General features: G+C 41.3%; 1 protein-coding gene across 3 annotated transcripts in view; it reads left to right on the plus strand.

The window, feature by feature from the left end:
• Positions 1–20647, plus strand: part of ARFGEF3 (ARFGEF family member 3) — a 180873-nt gene that overhangs the window by 132114 nt on the left and 28112 nt on the right. For all 3 annotated transcript variants that reach the window (XM_047733626.1, XM_047733627.1, XM_047733628.1), the window contains 4 exons: positions 1117–1296; positions 7190–7334; positions 8837–8959; positions 20242–20345. In XM_047733626.1, the coding sequence (XP_047589582.1) occupies positions 1117–1296; positions 7190–7334; positions 8837–8959; positions 20242–20345 (552 nt within the window). The remainder of the gene's footprint in view (positions 1–1116; positions 1297–7189; positions 7335–8836; positions 8960–20241; positions 20346–20647) is intronic.

Below are 20647 nucleotides of genomic sequence, written 5' to 3' on the forward strand. Positions count from 1 at the left end.
TTAGTCATGGAAAAACAGGGTTTATGACTTATCTGTTAAACAACAACCAACCACCCGCAAAATCTGGCCACATAAAACAACAGCCATTTATTTAGCTCCTGATACTGTGGGTCAGGTATCTGAGCTGGCTTGAGCTAGGCTTGGCTGAGCTCTTCTTGCCTCACTTGTGCACCTGTCGTCAGCTGGTTCATGACAGCCTTGACTAGGAGGGTGGACATGGGGGCCTCTCCTCATGTTGCTTCTCCCTTCAGCAGACTAGCCCTGGCTCATTCACGTGGTATTCTTAGGATTCCCAAGAAAAGTGAGAGGGCAAACCCCAAATCAGAGCTACTTCCCAGCTCTCTACTGATACAGTGTTTGGTATTTTTCCTTTGTCCAAAGCAGATCACACATCCAAGCCCAAGGTCAGTGAGAGAGAGGGTTCCACAAGGGCATGCATACAAAGATGAGCCAGTTAGACCATCCTGGGGGCAACTGGCCCACTTCCTTGAGGGACAGGTGACACCTCTGATCATATTCAGAACATGGCTAAAATGAGACCATAGGCAGTTCCCAGACTAGGTTCCAGTGTATTTATAGTCCTTGTGTTCTTTACCACCCAAGAAAACTGTCATGTTACAAGAAGAAAAATGAAAAGGAAATTACTAGAAAAATCTCATTTTTTTCCAAAATATTAAGGTGAAACTAGAGTTGTGTGTGATCTTCAGTTAAATTATTAAAAATTTAACTTTAGGGGTGCCTGGGTGGCTCAGTGGGTTAGACCCTCTGCCTTCAGCTCGGGTCATGATCTCGGGGTCCTGGGATCGAGCCCTGCATCGGGCTCTCTGCTCAGCGGGGAGCCTGCTTCCCTTCCTCTCTCTCTGCCTGCCTCTCTGTCTGCCTGTGATCTCTGTCTGTCAAATCAATAAATAAAATCTTTAAAAAAAAATTAACTTTAGTGTGCTGTTCATCTATACTCATTCCTTGGAGTTATTTTTATTTTCATTTATTTATTTTTACGTCAACAGAATTGCTGCTGCTTCTACCTCCCCACAGCGAAGTGGGTTGGGAGTTAGAGAGACCAATTTCTTGCGTCGTAGAGTCCTGATGGTGTTCTGCTCTCCCTGGATTTTGCAGGCCGCCTGCCATAAGGAAAGGCACGTGTCTCGGAAGGCTGTTTCCTTCATCCATGATATACTGACGGAGGTTCTCACTGACTGGAATGAGCCGCCTCATTTTCACTTTAATGAAGCACTTTTCCGACCTTTTGAGCGTATCATGCAGCTGGAGTTGTGTGATGAGGACGTCCAAGACCAGGTCAGTGGCGTGTGGAAGTCAGCATCGCCAGCATCAGAGCCGGCCCCTCCTGAGCACCCTGGCCAGCCCTGCTCTATGGTCTCTGCATGCTTCATCTTTCCAGTAATCCTTTGTGGAATCTGTGACAGGGGGGCCAAGCAATTTAGCTGATGATACGTGGTTCATGATTAGTGGAACCAGGGTTTGAACCTAGGCAATCTAGCTGCACTAGTGCATACTTCGATATACCTAACCCATACTCTTTCATCACTATAGTACCTCTGCCAGGAGACAGTAAGGAAACTGTTTACTTCATATCATAATGGTGGGCTAGGAACAGACAGGTCCTCTGCCTCTGAAACCTACCAAAAAGGTCGAATAAAGGTTTAAAAATTCCTTGTAAATGCATTGACCCTTTCTGGCAAGAAAGGCAAGAGTACTAATGTGTCCAAAACTAAGTAACCATGGGAAGCCAGAGCACTAAGTAGAGTCCTAAGCCTGCCTTTGCCATGAGGGAATTTGCCATTGGGTGAAGCAGAGGTCTGCTTAGCACACCCTTGAGGCCACAGGAATAGGAGATCAACTTCAGGGCAAACTGTGTAAGACTGGTGTTCATTCAGGGCAAAGTAGAATTCGAAATGAACCCAATACCACCCTCCTGTGGATAGTAGCAGCCTCTCTCTAACATTGGCTCTTAATAGAGACTAAAACACAAACAAACAAGAAAAAAAAAAAACTCTACAGGATTTAAATTTACAAGCTATCCCTTCTAGCAGGTCAGCGTATGAAATTACACCACCTTTGTAGTCTGAAAAACTTTATACAGGCATGATACAAAAGCAACAGAAATTCCCCCAGAGGAACTCATTTCAACTTGGGCCATAAAAGAATCCCACAAATAAAGTTCCCAGATATGTGAGTTCACAGTATTTCCAAAATATTACAAAACACACAGGGAGACAAGGCAATACTCAGAGCAAGCTGCTGAAATAACAGATGGTACAGTCAGGACTGAAAAGAGTTGAAATGTTGGTATCCTTCCTGCAAAATATTAAATAGGAATGTAAAGTAAGTTTAATGAAACAAAAGAAAGCAAAATGAAAAGTGAGTTAATGCCTAAAGACTAAGTTGGAAGATTTCCATCATAGTGAATTAAGTAGGTCAGATCAACTTTCCACAGGGAACAACCAGGAAAAGTTGGATAAAAAAAAATTTTTTTTTAATCATTGTTAGATATTGGAACATAAGGCAATGAATAACTGAGGCCAATGTCTAGAAGAAGAAGAATACCCAGAGTCTGTGCCTGGTGTTGGAGGTGACATTTCCTGAAAAGGGAATCCACTAATTTCAGAAAAGGAGGTTGCAAGATTGAGAACTAACCAAAACTGGAATCTGGGGCCCACCAAGTCTGGTAACTTACGGACATCCTGGAACAGAACCATGAATAGAAAGGGACATATTAGGAAGAAGAGTGAAACTTAAATAGACTAATCATACCAGGAAATAATCCCCAACTTTAAATAATCCCAATCCCTAACATGAGATTAGATGATTTGCAAGTTCTAGGGCCTCTGCCCTAGCACAAAACAACTCTCTGACAGAAGATGACGTCATCCCAAGAATTCAAATTATTTCTTGATTTGCATATGTAGTGTCTACATTCAGTCAAAAATAATCAGGCTCATTAGGAAATAACACGTCATTGACAACAAAAAGAAAAACAATAAAAATAGATACACACACACACACACACACACACACACAATCACATGCTTAGGGATCCAGAGTCATCAGAGACAGACTTTAAAATAACTATGCTTCAGTGTGTTCAGAAAGATTTAGAACTGGGAGTGCCTGGGTGGCTCAGTCAGTTAAGCAACTGCCTTCAGCTCAGGTCATGATCCTGGAGTCCCAGGATGGAGTCCCATATCAGGTTTCCTGCTCAACAGGGAGTCTGCTTCTCCCACTGACCTCTCTCCTCTCATGCTCTCTCTCTCATTCTCTCTCTCTCTCCCTTTCAAATAAATAAATAAAATCTTAAAAAAAAAAAAAGAAAAGAAAGATTTAGAACTGGAGGGATTTGGGCTATGGCAGCATGAAAAAGTTAATGAAGCTACCTCACAAAAATCAAGTATAAAACAAGACAAAATTGTCAAAATCAATGGTTTCAGGTTTCTGGAAATTGACCAAGGGCAGACAACAAATTGAGCAGCATTTATGCTTAGAAATCCTTCTTGCCAGAACTTTGCTTAAGAACAATGGAAGTTTGTGACCTCTTGCCAAACACTGTCCCCATCACCCTTACTCTCAAGCTATTGGCTAGTATAGTAGTTTGACTAGTGTGAAGCTAACTTAGAAAATCAGCAGCTTTTCCACTATAAGGGACAGATTTAGTTTAAAGAAGACTTAGAGGGACGCCTGGGTGGCTCAGTCAGTCAAGCCTTTGGCTCAGGTCATGATCCCAGGGTCCTGGGATCCAGCCCAGAATCAGGCTCTCTCAGCAGGGAACCTGCTTCTCCTTCTCTTTCTGCCACTCCCCCTGCTTGTGCTCGCTCTCTCTCTCTCCCTTGCTCTCTCAAATAAATAAATAAAATCTTTAAAAAGAAGAAGGAGTAGTACTAGTAGTAGTAGTAGTGAACAGGGGAAACTGCAATTTTGCTAGCCTAAGGTTATAGTGAGCAGTGATCGAATAAGAAATGTAACATGAGTCCCTGGAAACCAGAGACTTACAGAAAGACTAGCTCAATTCCTCACACATCTCTGGCTGAATGAAACATATGCATATGCACTATAGACCATACAAATCCCATCAGAAAGTAAAAAACAAGACCTGTCTAAACTTAGAATATTTTCCCCAACCTACACATGTGGATTGGTTGAGGAGGATGGAAGCCTTAAAGGCTCAAGTTGTCTAAGAACAATTTCTGCCCAAATCATCAGCTGACCCCTAACCTATTCAGACATGGGGAGGATTGTTAAATAGTAAATCTAAGACCTAAAAACAAAGAAACTGATCCAGACACACTGGCTCCTCACACATGGGAAGAGACAGATTTCACAGTATAAATCCAACCCCTTATTTAGGAAAACAACAACAACTCAAAAATTAATCAGAATTCAGCATTGCCACAATATGTTATATAAAATGTTGACTTTTCAGCAAAGAAAAAGGAAAGGAAGAGGGGAGAAAGGAAAGGAAAGGAAAGGGGAAAGGAGAGGAAGGAAGGGAAGGAGGGAAATGGAAATGGAAGGAAGGCAAAAAGGAAAGAAGGGAGGGAGAGAGGAAGGAAAGAGAGAGAAAGAGGAAGGAAGGATGAAAGGAAAAGGGAAGTCATTAAGGAAATGCAAATCAAAACCACAATGAGATATCACTTCAGACTACCTAGGATGACTTCAGTAAAAAAGATAGTAAGGTTTGATGAGGATGTGGAGAAGCTGGAACTTCCATATGCTACTAAATGCGCTGCCATGGAAAACAGTCTGGGAGTTCCTCAGAAGGTACATACCCAAGAAAAATGAAAACATATATCCATATGTTTGTGTCTAGATTTATACGGATATATGTTTTCATCTTTTTTACTGAAGTCATCCTAGGTGGTCTGAAGTGATATCTCATTGTGGTTTTGATTTGCATTTCCTTAATGACTAAAGATGTGGAGCCTCTTTTCACAAATACATATTTAATACTATTAAAATGGTCTTATTTACATCTGTCATTTTACTACTTCTTTTCCACATATAATGTGTTTATTGTTCCTCTGTTCCTCCTTTACTGCCTTCTTTTGTGTTAAACATATTTTTAGTGTATCATTTTGATTCCTCTCTTTTTAATTTATGTTTTGTGTTATTCTCAAGGCTGTTGTCCGAAGGATTAGAATATACATCTTCGACTTATCACAATATTCAAGTTAATAATGACTTAATTCTAGCAAAATATGGCAACTTTGCTTCTAATAGTTTCATTTTCTCCCCTTTCTTTTTGCTATGGCTATATACATCTTTATAGTTAATAAATTAAAAAATACAGTGTTAGAGTCAGTGTTTATGTAAACATTGCTTTTAAAATTAAAAAATATATTTACCCACACACCCATTTCTTCTTGTGAAACTGACTTAACTCTGTTGTTTTATCTCCTTTTAGTCTGAAGGAATTCCTTTAGTACTTCTTATAGGATAGGTTTATTGGCAAGAAATTCTATTATATCCATATAAATCTAGACACAAACATTCAGAGCAGCATTATTCATAACAGCCAGAATGTTGGAAACAACCTAAATTCCATTTGCTGATAAATGGATGAATGTGGTATTTCCACACAATAAAATACTATTCTGTAATAAAAAAAAAAAATCAGTACTGATTTGTGCTACAGCATGAATGAAGCTTGGAAACATTACATTAAATTTAAAAAGCCAGTCACCAAAATAAACAAACAACCAAAAAAAACCCACATTTTATTTCATTTGTATAAAATGTCCATAATAAGCAAATCTAAGGAGAGAAAAAGTAAGTTGGTGATTGCCTAGGGCAGAGAGTAGGGTTCTGTGGAGGGAATGACTACTGGCACGTGCTGGCTTGGGGGCATAGGCAGGTCAAGAAAATGTTCTAAAATTAGATTAGTCATGGTTGCACAACTCTCTAAATCTGCTAAAAAAACACCAAATTGTACAGTATAAATGGGTGAACTTTATCATATGGGATTTATATCTCAATAAAAATGTTAAAAAAACGGGGCACCTGGGTGGTGGCCTGAGTTAAAGCCTCTACCTTCGGCTCGGGTCATGGTCTCAGGGTCTTGGGATCGGGCCCCGCGTCAGGCTCTCTGCTCAGTGGGGAGCCTGCTTCCTCCTCTCTCTCTCTTCCTCTCTCTCTGCCTGCCTCTCTGCCTACTTGTGATCTCTGTCTGTCAAATAAATAAATAAAATCTTTTTTAAAAATGTTAAAAAACATGAAATGACCAAGCTATCAGAAGGCAGAATTGTAAGTGTGGATATAACAATATTATAATACACAGTCTACAAGAGACACATTTTACATTCAAAGGCACAAAGATTGAGAGTAGAAGAGGTGAAAATGATATGCCATGCAAACAGTAACCATCAAACGGCCGGGGTAGCCATATTAACCTCCAGCCAAATGAACACCAGTATGACAAATATTATTAGAAACAATCTTTGGGCCCTTGGGTTAGGCAAAGATTTCTTAGGAATGACACCAACATGATCCATAAAAAGAGAAGTTGATGAATTAGATTTTGTCAAAATTAAAAACTTGTTCTTTAAAAGACACCATTAAAAAAATAAAAAGACAAAGTCAAAGCTGTAAAAAAAAAAATAAAGAGTAAATCATGTATCGGAGGAAAGATTTGAATCTAGAATACGTAAACAGCTCTAACAACTCACTAAAAGAAGATAGTGATGAGGGGTGCCTGGGTGGCACAGACAGTTAAGCGCCCAACTCTTGGTTTTGGCTCAGGTCATGATCTTGGGGTCTTGAGACTGAACCTATGTTGGACTCTACGCTCAGTGTGGAGTCTGTTTGAGATTCTCTCCCTCTCCTGGCCCTCCCCATCTACGCGTACATTCACTCTCTAAAAATAGATCAGTCTTTCTTTGAGAAAAGACAATAATGAGAAGACAAAAAGGTTTTAAAAAAAAAACAGCAAAACATTTGCAGATGGCAAATAAGCATGTGAAAAGTTGCTCAACATTAGTCATTAGCAAATGCAAATTAATGCAATATGGCGACTCATTTAAGGAGATTTTTGAGTGGGTTTGGATGAATTCTGGTTTTTCTTTTTTCACTGTAATGAACCCAGAAATAGGAAGCGGAGAAGTATATCCCCCCTTCCCAGAAATTGTCCTCCTGCTTTTAAGGGAAAGATTTTTGGTGCCACCCCCTTTGCCTCTGCCAGGTCGTGACATCCATTGGCGAGCTAGTTGAGGTGTGTTCCACACAAATCCAGTCGGGATGGAGGCCCTTGTTCAGTGCCCTGGAAACTGTGCACAGTGGAAACAAGTCTGAGGTGAAGGAGTATCTGGTCGGTGATTACTCCATGGGTAAGAACGTGTGTTTGATTTTGTATCCTAAATCTTTAATGAATGCAGTTATTAGTTATAAAGTTTTGGGTGGCATCTTTAGGATTTGGATCATGTGATCTACAAACAGTCAATTTTACTCTTTCCTCTCTGACTTGGATGTGTTTTATTTATTTTCTTTTTCCTGTCTACTTGCTCTGGGGAGTATTTCCAGTACTATATTAAATAAGGGTGGTGAGAGGAAAGAATGAGTAGATGATTTTTATCACAAAGTATGAATTCTTGATGCCAATTTTCATGCTATCAAAAGAAACTAAACAACAGGGCAGGCTACCATTCAGCCATGTTTTCTTGGTAGGAAATGAACCTGTTATAGCAGGGGCACCCATTCTGAGTTCTGCTGGCAGACCAAGAACCCTGAGCATTATCAGGCCCTGCTCTCACTGATAGATTAGACCAAATGCTGACACTTCGGTCTTTTCAGTTATACATATCTGTGTTGAGTTCATTCCTAAAGCCAAAAAAGCAAACATTATTTGCTTCCTAGTAAGAAGCAAAAAAGCATCATAACACAGTTGAATCCCAGTTAGGGAAATTGAGCTTAGCTGAAAATGAATGGGGACCCATAAAGCAAGCCAAGAGACCCAACAGGGGATGCACAGGACTCAGCATATAGCTAAGCTAAGTCTTATTGCATGGCTCAGATTATCATGGCAACATGGTGAGGACAAACCAGATTGTAAGGGCAGAAGACACAGAATTAAGGCAAATTCCTGTGCAGGCTACCGTGTGCTCTCAGCCTCCCCCGAGGGTCCCACAGAGCACACTCTGCTCTGGGAGTGAAAATGCAGCAACATGAGTCTGATGTTTCTCCCCAGCAAAGCCCTTTGGAGACCCAGCTAAGAGCTGGCCATCTAAGTCCCCCCTGACCAGCACCTACCAAAATCCCAGACTCCCCAGAGGAAAGCCAATGTTCAGAACAAACCATGTTGTTTTCATAGTCTAGGCACAGTGAACCACCCTCATCAGTTCACTGTTGCCTAGGAATATTCTGAGAACCAAGTTCCCAGATGTGAGCCAACGGCCAATCTTGTAAGCCAGCTTTTCTAAGGATAGCAATCTCGAGCCTGTTAACTCTCTCCTGCACAGTTGTGAATCAATTAGTATATGCCATCAGGGCTTATCTAAACCTTTCCTTCCCTATAATTACGTGTGTGTAATCCCAGAGGTCTGCGTGTTTCCCAAGGATGTAGACCCACCCATTGCCACAGCGCTGCACTTAGTGGGCTTTGCCCTCCTGTCCCTGCAGAGGAGCTCTCTGGTATTTGTAGCCTTCCTGCAGCTCCCCCTGCAGGCAAAGATGAGAAGGACAGCATTGGAGCCAAGCTCCCTGTCCCCTCAAAAGGCCAGGAATTTCCTCCAGTGGTAGATCTTTTCCAAGACTTCCTGGAAGGTGCTGTGAGTATGGGCAACCTGAAGGGTAATGTTGATGTTCTTAATATTCTACAACCTTCCTCCCTTAGGAAAGAGCCAGGCTCCAGTGTTTGATGTATTTGAAGCGTTTCTCAATACTGACAACATCCAGGTCTTTGCTAATGCGGCCACAAGTTACATCATGTGCCTTATGAAGTTTGTAAAAGGACTGGGTGAGTGGAGTCTTCTTGTTATCCCTCACGACAACTGGAGGGCCCTTTCCTGGGTGACCGTGTGTGAAAAACCCTGGAGACGGGCCCACTGCCTGCCTAGAGCCAGTAAGCCCACTGCCTGGGCTTTAAGCAGATGGTGGTGTGCGTTGTGTATTCAGAAGCAGAAAGCTTACTGTAAAAGCAGCTGGGATTCTGTCCAGGGTTGCTATTTTTCATCATGCTCCTGGAATGCTCTTGTAGTGTAGCATGTTTTCAATCTATATGTTACTTGACTCCAACTTCGTTTTGAATCTTAAAATATTCAGTATCATATGCTATAATCTTCCTGACATGGGAGCTGCTGTCCTCAATATCACATAATTAGCAGCCTGAGCTTGAGTTTTCAGCTCCTCCTAAGCAAAAATTTAGGATGCCTACCCCTGGGCCATATTAATCATAACATTTCTTTGGAGGGTAAAATTCCCCCTTCTCTGAAACACACAAGGCCTGATTTTCCACTTCACTGAGCAATGCTTGAACAAAAGAGAGCCTTGCTATACAATTTGACCTGCTGAAGCAGATTTTTTATGGAGCCCAAGTTGATCTGGGGTGAAACAGAAGAGAGGGCAGTTAGTGAAACCAAAAATTTGAGAAGGACCTGAAGTCTTAAAGTTTTGAGAACCTCACCAGGGAGTACTCTTAGACCCTGAGGCTAAGAACAATTTGAAGAAGGACAATATAAGGTTCATAATTTTTTTTTAAATGTTTGCTAAATAGTCAACAGTTCACTTGCAGAAAAAGACTGGACACAAAGAAACTAGGGGACTTCATTCATGTTCCCCTTCTTGGGGAGCAGGAACAAAAATGCAAGTTCCAGGATAGAGGCAACAAGTCTGATGTGTTGACCATTGTTATTATAGTCTATTATGTATTACATGTGCCTCATTCTGTTGTTACATATACCCCAAAGAATGGAGGACTGAGCAGGACAACCATGGCCACTTTCTCATCAATTTTACAAACTAGGCTTCAGAGGACGATTTCTTGTGATCTACAGCATCAGATTTTATTTATTTATTTTAACTCTGCTCTATGTTAAATAAAAACCAAGTAATTTAGTATCTCCATCACAAGAAGATCTTTAAGTATGAATCTTTGTCTCAGGTAGTAGAAAATTCAGTTCTTCTATAGGAAAAGCTCACCCTGGGTGGCTTCTTTGTTCCCTCCCCCCTCTGAATGGCACCCTCACAGTGCTCTGACACTGGACATAGGGGTGGGGTGTGAGGGTCTCACACCATGCAATATTCTGCAACACCAGCTGGGTGTCCTATAACTCAATTCAGTTCTGGCACTCCCCAGAGTTAGCTCAGACTCCACAGGTTAGGGACTCAGTCCCACAAGACTCCCCCCTCCGCTTCACATGCCAAAACAAAGGTAGATCCCCGGGTTACCCACAAGTCTGACATGGCTACACTTTGGGGGTTCCATGAGCCCACCCCTTGGATTTGGTTAATTGTTGGAACAACTCATAGAGCTCAGGAGAACATGTTCACCCTTTCTTATATAATGAAGGATATAACTAGGGATACGGATGAATACCCAAAGAGATACATTGGATGAGATCCATAAGGGTCCCAAACACAGGAGCTTTTGTCCCCATGGAGTGAGGGTGTGCACCCTCCCACAATGGAGATGTGTTCACCAACCCAGAAGCTCTCTGCACCCCATACTTTTGGAATTTTATTTAGGTTTCATCACGTAGGCAGGACAGATCTTTAACTCTATTTCCAGGCTCTCTGACCTAGGATGTGGAAAGTGGCTAAACATTTCAACTTCTAGTCGCAGTTTGGTCTTTCTGGTGACCAGTCCACATCTAAGAGCGCACCACGTGTTGCCTTGATTAGAAGACCTTCCTATCATCCAGGAAACCCCAAGGAGTTAGGAGTTCTGTGTCAGGAATTGGAGTCAAAGACCAAACATTAGACCACAAGATGCTTCCAAGTACTCTTATCGCTTGGGAAATTACCAGGGTTTTAGGGGCTCTGTGTGGGGAACTGGGAACAGAGACCAATATATGTATTTGCTATTATGACACAGTCTTGTATTTCATTTAAGAATAATTACTGGTATTCTCTTATTCAGTGAGCAGTTAGGTGCCCACCGTGGGGCACAACAGCCCGTATGTACTGTGCAGGTGTAAAAATGAACAAAACACGCTTCCCGCCTATGAGAGGCTCACAGCCTCTTCTCAGAAGCACACATAAATCAATAACTACAATTCAGTAAGATGAATACTTTTTGGAGGATAGTAAAAAGAAAAAAAGGAAAAAGGCATTTAAGCAGAAATAAGCTCCTGAAAGAGATGTTTGGTAGGTAGAGGAAGTGACATTTGAAATTTGTGGAGTAAGCTATAGGTTTGCTTTTCTAAAAAACAGGGTATATTGGAGGTACCCACAAAAGAAGGATAATAGGTGATGAGTTGGAAAGAAAGGAAGGGGGCATTTGGGGAAGGTCCAAGGAATCCAGAATGTGTGGGGAAGTTTTCTTTTTTAAGAAATAACTTAGGAGGAGAAGTCAAGATGGCGGAGAAGTAGCAGGCTGAGACTACTTCAGGTAGCGGGAGATCAGCTAACTAGCTCATCTAAAGATTGCAAACACCTACAAATCCAACGGGAGATCGAAAAGAAGAAGAACAGCAACTCTAGAAACAGAAAATCAAACACTTTCTGAAAGGTAGGACTGGCGGAGAAGTGAATCCAAAACGACTGGAAGATAGACCGCGGCGGGAGGGGCCGGCTCCCGGCGAGTGGCGGAGCAACGGAGCACAAAAGCAGGACTTTTAAAAGTCTGTTCCGCTGAGGGACATCGCTCCAGAGGCTTAACTGGGGTGAAGCCCAGGCGGGGTCAGCGCGGCCTCAGGTCCCACAGGGTCACAGAAGGATCGGGGGAGTCTGAGTGTCGCAGAGCTTACCGGTATTAGAACGGGGAAGTCGGCTACAGAGACAGAGCCGAGGAGTGACTCTCAGCTCGGGGTTACCTTGAACCAGTCGCAGGCTCGGTCAGCTCGGAGCGCGGCCGGAGGCAGGGCGACGGGAGTCATTGGGCGCTGTTCTCTGAGGTCACACTGAGGAGTGGGGCCCCGCGCTCTCGGCTCCTCCGGGCCGGAGACTGGGAGGCCGCCATCTTCATTCCCGTCTTCCAGAACTCTACAGAAAGCGCTCAGGGAACAAAAGCTCCCGAAAGCAAACCCAGCAAACCCAAGCGATTACTCAGCCCGGCCCCCGGGTAAGGGCGGTGCAACTCCGCCTGGGGCAAAGACATTTGAGAATCACTACAACAGGCCCCTCCCCCAGAAGATCAACGAGAAACCCAGCCAGGACCAAGTTCGCCTACCAAGGAGTGCAGTTTCAATACCAAGGAGAGCAGCGGAATTCCAGAGGAGAAGAAAGCAAAGCACGGAACACACGGCTTTCTCCCCATGATTCTTTAGCCTTGCAGTTAATTTAATTTTTTTTTTCTTTTTCAATTTTTTTTCTCTTCTTCTAAATTTTTTTAACTTTTACCGTTTTCTTTTTTTAACGTTTTTTAAATAGTTTCTCTAATATATATATATTTTTTTCCTTTTTATATTTTTTATCGGCTTTCTTTTTTTAATAGTTTCTTTTTTTTTTTTTCTTTCTGAACCCCTTTTTATCCCCTTTCTCCCCCCTCACGATTTGGGATCTCTTCTGATTTGGCTAAAGCATATTTTCTTGGGGTTGTTGCCACCCTTTTAGTATTTTACTTGCTCCTTCATATACTCTTATCTGGACAAAATGACAAGGCGGAAAATTTCACAACAAAAAAAAGAACAAGAAGCAGTACCAAAGGCTAGGGACCTAATCAATACAGACATTGGTAATATGTCAGATATAGAGTTCAGAATGACGATTCTCAAGGTTCTAGCCGGGCTTGAAAAAGGCATGGAAGATATTAAAGCAACACTCTCGGGAGATATAAAAGCCCTTTCTGGAGAAATAAAAGAACTAAAATCTAACCAAGTTGAAATCAAAAAAGCTATTAATGAGGTGCAATAAAAAATAGAGGCTCTCACTGCTAGGATAAATGAGGCAGAAGAAAGAATTAGCGATATAGAAGACCAAATAACAGAGGATAAAGAAGCTGAGCAAAAGAGGGACAAACAGCTACTGGACCACGAGGGGAGAATTCGAGAGATAAGTGACACCATAAGACGAAACAACATTAAAATAATTGGGATTCCAGAAGAAGAGGAAACGGAGAGGGGAGCAGAAGGTATATTGGAGAGAATTATTGGAGAGAATTTCCCCAATATGGCAAAGGGAACAAGCATCAAAATCCAGGAGGTTCAGAGAACCCCCCTCAAAATCAATAAGAATAGGTCCACACCCCATCACCTAATAGTAAAATTTACAAGTCTTAGTGACAAAGAAAAGATCCTGAAAGCAGCCCGGGAAAAGAGGTCTGTAACGTACAATGGTAAAAATATTAGATTGGCAGCAGACTTATCCACAGAGACCTGGCAGGCCAGAAAGAGCTGGCATGATATATTCAGAGTACTGAATGAGAAAAACATGCAGCCAAGAATACTATATCCAGCTAGGCTATCATTGAAAATAGACGGAGAGATTAAAAGCTTCCAGGACAAACAAAAACTGAAAGAATTTGCAAACACCAAGCCAGCTCTACAGGAAATATTGAAAGGGGTCCTCTAAGCAAAGAGAGACCCTAAAAGTAGTAGATCAGAAAGAAACAGAGACAATATACAATAACAGTCACCTTACAGGCAATACAATGGCACTAAATTCATATTTCTCAATACTTACCCTGAATGTTAATGGGCTAAATGCGCCAATCAAAAGACACAGGGTATCAGAATGGATAAAAAAACAAAACCCATCTATATGTTGCCTACAAGAAACTCATCTTAAACCCGAAGACACCTCCAGGTTTAAAGTGAGGGGGTGGAAAAGAATTTACCATGCTAATGGACATCAGAAGAAAGCAGGAGTGGCAATCCTTATAGCAGATCAATTAGATTTTAAGCCAAAGACTATAATAAGAGATGAGGAAGGACACTATATCATACTCAAAGGAACTGTCCAACAAGAAGATCTAACAATTTTAAATATCTATGCCCCTAACGTCGGAGCAGCCAACTATATAAACCAATTAATAACAAAATCAAAGAAACACATTGACAATAATACAATAATAGTAGGGGATTTTAACACTCCCCTCACTGAAATGGACAGATCATCCAAGCAAAAGATCAACAAGGAAATCAAGGCCTTAAATGACACACTGGACCAGATGGACATCACAGATATATTCAGAACATTTCATCCCAAAGCAACAGAATACACATTCTTCTCTAGTGCACATGAAACATTCTCCAGAATAGATCACATTCTTGGTCCTAAATCAAGTCTCAACCGGTATCAAAAGATTGGGATCATTCCCTGCATATTTTCAGACCACAATGCTCTAAAGCTAGAATTCAATAACAAGAGGAAATTTGGAAAGAACCCAAATACATGGAGACTAAACAGCATCCTTCTAAAGAATGAATGGGTAAAGCAGGAAATTAAAGAAGAATTGAAAAAATTTATGGAAACAAATGATAATGAAAACAAAACGGTTCAAAATCTGTGGGACACAACAAAGGCAGTCCTGAGAGGAAAATATATAGCAGTACAAGCCTTTCTCAAGAAACAAGAAAGGTCTCAGGTACACAACCTAACCCTACACCTAAAGGAACTAGAGAAAGAACAAGAAAGAAACCCTAAACCCAGCAGGAGAAGAGAAATCATAAAGATCAGAGCAGAAATCAATGAAATAGAAACCAAAAAAACAATAGAACAAATCAACGAAACTAGGAGCTGGTTCTTTGAAAGAATTAATAAGATTGATAAACCCCTGGCCAGACTTATCAAAAAGAAAAGAGAAAGGACCCAAGTAAATAAAATCATGAATAAAAGAGGAGAGATCACAACGAACACCAAAGAAATACAGACAATTATAAGAACATACTATGAGCAACTCTACGCCAAAAAATTTGACAATCTGGAAGAAATGGATGCATTCCTAGTGACATATAAACTACCACAACTGAACCAGGAAGAAATAGAAAGCCTGAACAGACCCATAACCAGTAAGGAAATTGAAACAGTCATCAAAAATCTCCAAACAAACAAAAGCCCAGGGCCAGACGGCTTCCCGGGGGAATTCTACCAAACATTTAAAGAAGAACTAATTCCTATTCTCCTGAAACTGTTCCAAAAAATAGAAATGGAAGGAAAACTTCCAAACTCATTTTATGAGGCCAGCATCACCTTGATCCCAAAACCAGACAAGGATCCCATCAAAAAAGAGAACTACAGACCAATATCCTTGATGAACACAGATGCAAAAATTCTCGCCAAAATACTAGCCAATAGGATTCAACAGTACGTTAAAAGGATTATTCACCACGACCAAGTGGGATTTATTCCAGGGCTGCAAGGTTGGTTCAACATCCGCAAATCAATCAATGTGATACAACACATTAATAAAAGAAAGAACAAGAACCATATGATACTCTCCATAGATGCTGAAAAAGCATTTGACAAAGTACAGCATCCCTTCCTGATCAAAACTCTTCAAAGTGTAGGGATAGACGGCACATACCTCAATATTATCAAAGCCATCTATGAAAAACCCACCGCAAATATCATTCTCAATGGAGAAACACTGAAAGCTTTTCCGCTAAGGTCAGGAACACGGCAGGGATGTCCGTTATCACCACTGCTATTCAACATAGTACTAGAAGTCCTAGCCTCAGCAATCAGACAACAAAAGGAAATTAAAGGCATCCAAATCAGCAAAGAAGAAGTCAAACTATCACTCTTTGCAGATGATATGATACTATATGTGGAAAACCCAAAAGGCTCCACTCCAAAACTGCTAGAACTTGTACAGGAATTCAGTAAAGTGTGAGGATATAAAATCAATGCACAGAAATCAGTTGCATTTCTCTACACCAACAACAAGACAGAAGAAAGAGAAATTAAGGAGTCCATCCCATTTACAATTGCACCCAAAACTATAAGATACCTGGGAATAAACCTAACCAAAGAGACTAAGAATCTATACTCAGAAAACTATAAAGTACTCATGAAAGAAATTGAGGAAGACACAAAGAAATGGAAAAATGTTCCATGCTCCTGGATTGGAAGAATAAATATTGTGAAAATGTCTATGCTACCTAAAGCAATCTACACATTTAATGCAATTCCTATCAAAGTACCATCCATTTTTTTCAAAGAAATGGAACAAATAATCCTCAAATTTATATGGAACCAGAAAAGACCTCGAATAGCCAAAGGAATATTGAAAAAGAAAGCCAAAGTTGGTGGCATCACAATTCCGGACTTCAAGCTCTATTACAAAGCTGTCATCATCAAGACAGCATGGTACTGGCACAAAAACAGACACATAGATCAATGGAACAGAATAGAGAGCCCAGAAATAGACCCTCAACTCTATGGTCAACTCATCTTCGACAAAGCAGGAAAGAATGTCCAATGGAAAAAAGACAGCCTCTTCAATAAATGGTGTTGGGAAAATTGGACAGCCACATGCAGAAAAATGAAATTGGATCATGTCCTTACACCACACACGAAAATAGACTCAAAATGGATGAAGGATCTCAATGTGAGAAAGGAATCCATCAAAATCCTCGAGGAGAACACAGGCAGCAACCTCTTCGACCTCAGCTGCAGCAACATCTTCCTAGAAACATAACCAAAGGCAAGGGAAGCAAGGGCAAAAATGAACTATTGGGATTTTATCAAGATCAAAAGCTTTTGCACAGCAAAGGAAACAGTGAACAAAACCAAAAGACAACTGACAGAATGGGAGAAGATATTTGCAAATGACATATCAGATAAAGGGCTAGTGTCCAAAATCTATAAAGAACTTAGCAAACTCAACACCCAAAGAACAAAGAATCCAATCAAGAAATGGGCAGAGGACATGAACAGACATTTCTGCAAAGAAGACATCCAGATGGCCAACAGACACATGAAAAAGTGCTCCATATCACTCGGCATCAGGGAAATACAAATCAAAACCACCATGAGATATCACCTCACACCAGTCAGAATGGCTAAAATTAACAAGTCAGGAAATGACAGATGCTGGCGAGGGTGCGGAGAAAGGGGAACCCTCCTACACTGTTGGTGGGAATGCAAGCTGGTGCAACCACTCTGGAAAACAGCATGGAGGTTCCTCAAAATGTTGAAAATAGAACTACCCTATGACCCAGCAATTGCACTGCTGGGTATTTACCCTAAAGATACAAACGTAGTGATCCGAAGGGGCACGTGCACCCGAATGTTTATAGCAGCAATGTCTACAATAGCCAAACTGTGGAAAGAACCTAGATGTCCATCAACAGACGAATGGATCAAGAAGATGTGGTATATATACACAATGGAATACTATGCAGCCATCAAAAGAAATGAAATCTTGCCATTTGCGACGACGTGGATGGAACTAGAGGGTATCATGCTTAGCGAAATAAGTCAATCGGAGAAAGACAACTATCATATGATCTCCCGGATATGAAGGAGAGGAGATGCAACATGGGGGGTTAAGGGGGTAGGAGAAGAGTAAATGAAACAAGATGGGATTGGGAGGGAGACAAACCATAAGTGACTCTTAATCTCACAAAACAAACTGAGGGTTGATGGGGGGAGGGGGTTTGGGAGAGGGGGGTGGGGTTATGGATATTGGGGAGGGTATGTGCTATGGTGAGTGCTGTGAAGTGTGTAAACCTGGCGATTCGCAGACCTGTACCCCTGGGGATAAAAATATATGTTTTTTGGGTTTTTTTTGTTTTTTTTTTAGATTTTTTATTTATTTGACAGAGATCACAAGTAGAGAGAGAGAGGAGGAAGCAGGCTCACTGCCTAGCAGAGAGCCCGATGTGGGACTTGATCCCAGGACCCTGAGATCATGACCTGAGCTGAAGGCAGAGGCTTAACCCACTGAGCCACCCAGGCAGCCCTAAAAATATATGTTTATAAAAAAAATAAAATTTAAGAAAAAGTCTGAAAAAAAATAATAATTTGAAAAAAAAGGCAATTAAAGTAAGGGCGTGTAGATGACATGTTAAAAAAAAATGTTTAAAATGTAATCAATAAACATAGAAGTTTGTACCTTCTATGTAGATGGAAGAACTATAGAGAAAATAAACGAAGTATTTCTTATGTCCAAAAAAAAAAAAAAAGAAATAACTTAGATTTTTTTTTTTTTTTTTTGACAGACAGAGATCACAAGTAGGCAAAGAGCCAGGCAGAGAGAGAGGGAGAAGCAGGCTCCTCACTGAGCAGAGAGCCTGATGCAGGCCTCAATCCCAGGACCCTGAGAACATGACCTGAGCCGAAGGCAGAGGCATAACACACTGAGCCACCCAGATGCCTAGGGTTTCTATGTAAAGAATGATACAACCACATGAACTCTGGCAATCTGATGCCCCCATACATGGGGATGGGCAGCTGCAGGTAGAGAGAAAGGAGACAGGATATGATTGGCTCCAGTTCATGGTAGAGGTGGGATCTGTGAGGCTTGGCCCTGCTCCAGTGGAGGCTTGGACTGGAGGAACTGAGCACCGCTCTCTGCTTCCCTTCCAAGGACTGGTGTTACCCAGAAATAAGGTGTTCAAAAGCTGAGCAGATTAGGTGTGGAGGAGAAGAACAAGTTATGAATTCTATCTTTGGACATTTAGATAGGTTGAGCTTCTGTGAAACTCCATTCAAGTGGAAATGCCTAGCAGCAAGTTACAAATTTGAGATTTTATCTTAGGGAGGGAGATAGAGGCAGCAAATAGAGATGCAGAATAATTGGTATGCACGTGGAGGATTTTTTTTTTTTTTCCTGTGAATTATAAGGGGAGTTAGTTATGTGGAGCAGAGTCTGCAGGAACCAAAGAGCTTCCGTTGCCAAGCTGGCTATGTCCTACCCCGGACTCCAGGGGGCGCCATTTGCACAGACTTTGATGTGAAACACAGCGGCCTTGGTTAAAAAGACAAAACAAAAGGAGATGCTCACTTTGACCAACAGGCTAAGAAATGAATTTATTTTTAATTTAATTTAAAAATTAATTTAATTTATTTTAATTCCCACTGGGTTATTTCAACATGAGTTTGACCTAGTCTGTGTTTTTATGTTGTAAAATATGTTAATGCAACCCAGGGGCTGGCCAAACAGTGGCCTGCAGGCCAGAACCAACCTATCAATAGTTTTTACAAATAAAGTTTATTGGAACACAGCCATGGTCATTTGTAACTATTTTTGGGTTACAATGGTAGATTCAAGGAGTTGTAACAAAAACATGATGACCCAAAAGGCTAAAGTATTTATTTTCTCGCCCTCTACACAGATAGCTTGCCAATCGCTGATCTAAAATACAACTGTTTATCTTTTCTAAGGAGAGACATGCCTCTTTGTCTGAATTTTAATTAATGCCTCGTAATTAGGTGTGTTTACCCACAGGGGAGGGTGCCTAGTGGCTACGACTGTAGACAATTAGAAACAATTACAGTACCGTCGAATGATTTTATTAAGAGTATGAAATCGATTCATTACATGAGGATAAAACTGGTATTCCTCAACTATTTACTTATAGGAAATCTAGATGCTCTCCAGATCTGTGAAATCTCTAGATACGTACCACAAAAAAATAGAAACCATTTCAATTCCATTCAGTAGTCTCCATCCCCAAGCCCCAGATGTTCAGACTCTACCCAGGGACTTAATTTATCATCACTGTTTAGCACTGAACACTGGCAGCAAATGGGTCCTTTTCCAAACAGACAGTGACCTAGCACTTCCCTCCAGCCCAGCGTGTGGCCTATCACCAGGATTCTTCTTTATCATCAAGCTTCACAGTCACACCACCCACAGCAGGGGCACAGTGAAGGGAATTCCAATGGGGCCAGGTACAAAAGAACTCTGGCCAGCCAGGAACTGTGGTAGAATATGGGGAAAGTATAGGTTAGTGAAGAGGGGATTTACAAAATGGGTTAATCCCAACAAAATAAGAACGGTATCATTCCCAACTGCATGTACACCAGGCAGAGGAAAAAAAAATGACTGAAACTATTCATCTCAGGGTCACAGAGTTCAGGATCATTTTTTCTTCTATTTTAGCCAACATTTAATGAACGAATGTTGTGTGAATAAATAGGTCTCCCATTGAAGGGCGAACGCAAAAGTAATTTTGTCTGTCTGTCTTCCAGGAGAGGTGGACTGTAAGGAAATAGGAGACTGCGTCCCCGGACCCGGAGCCACATCCCCAGACCTGTGCCTCCCTGCCCTGGATTACCTCAGGCGCTGCTCTCAGGTACACTGAGCTCCAGGCCCTGAAACCCACCTCAGATGATACTCAAAAACCTGCCTGAATGTCTTTTGCCGAAGCCCAAGAGAAACACTTTCTGTTGATTCTGAGAAGATTGGGGGCTTAGATCTGGAGTAGGAATTTTTGTCCCCACCTCTTCCATGAAGGAGAGAAAAAGGGAATAATCATGTGCTGGTACACACAATTGAATTGAAATCTCTGAAACTTCTCACATATACTCAGACACAGAAACTGTCGTAATCTCTATATTTTCGTCAGGATATAGGGAGAGAGGTCACGAAGTCCTG

Source organism: Lutra lutra, chromosome 6 (genome assembly GCF_902655055.1).
Source record: "Lutra lutra chromosome 6, mLutLut1.2, whole genome shotgun sequence".
NCBI lineage: Eukaryota > Metazoa > Chordata > Mammalia > Carnivora > Mustelidae > Lutra > Lutra lutra.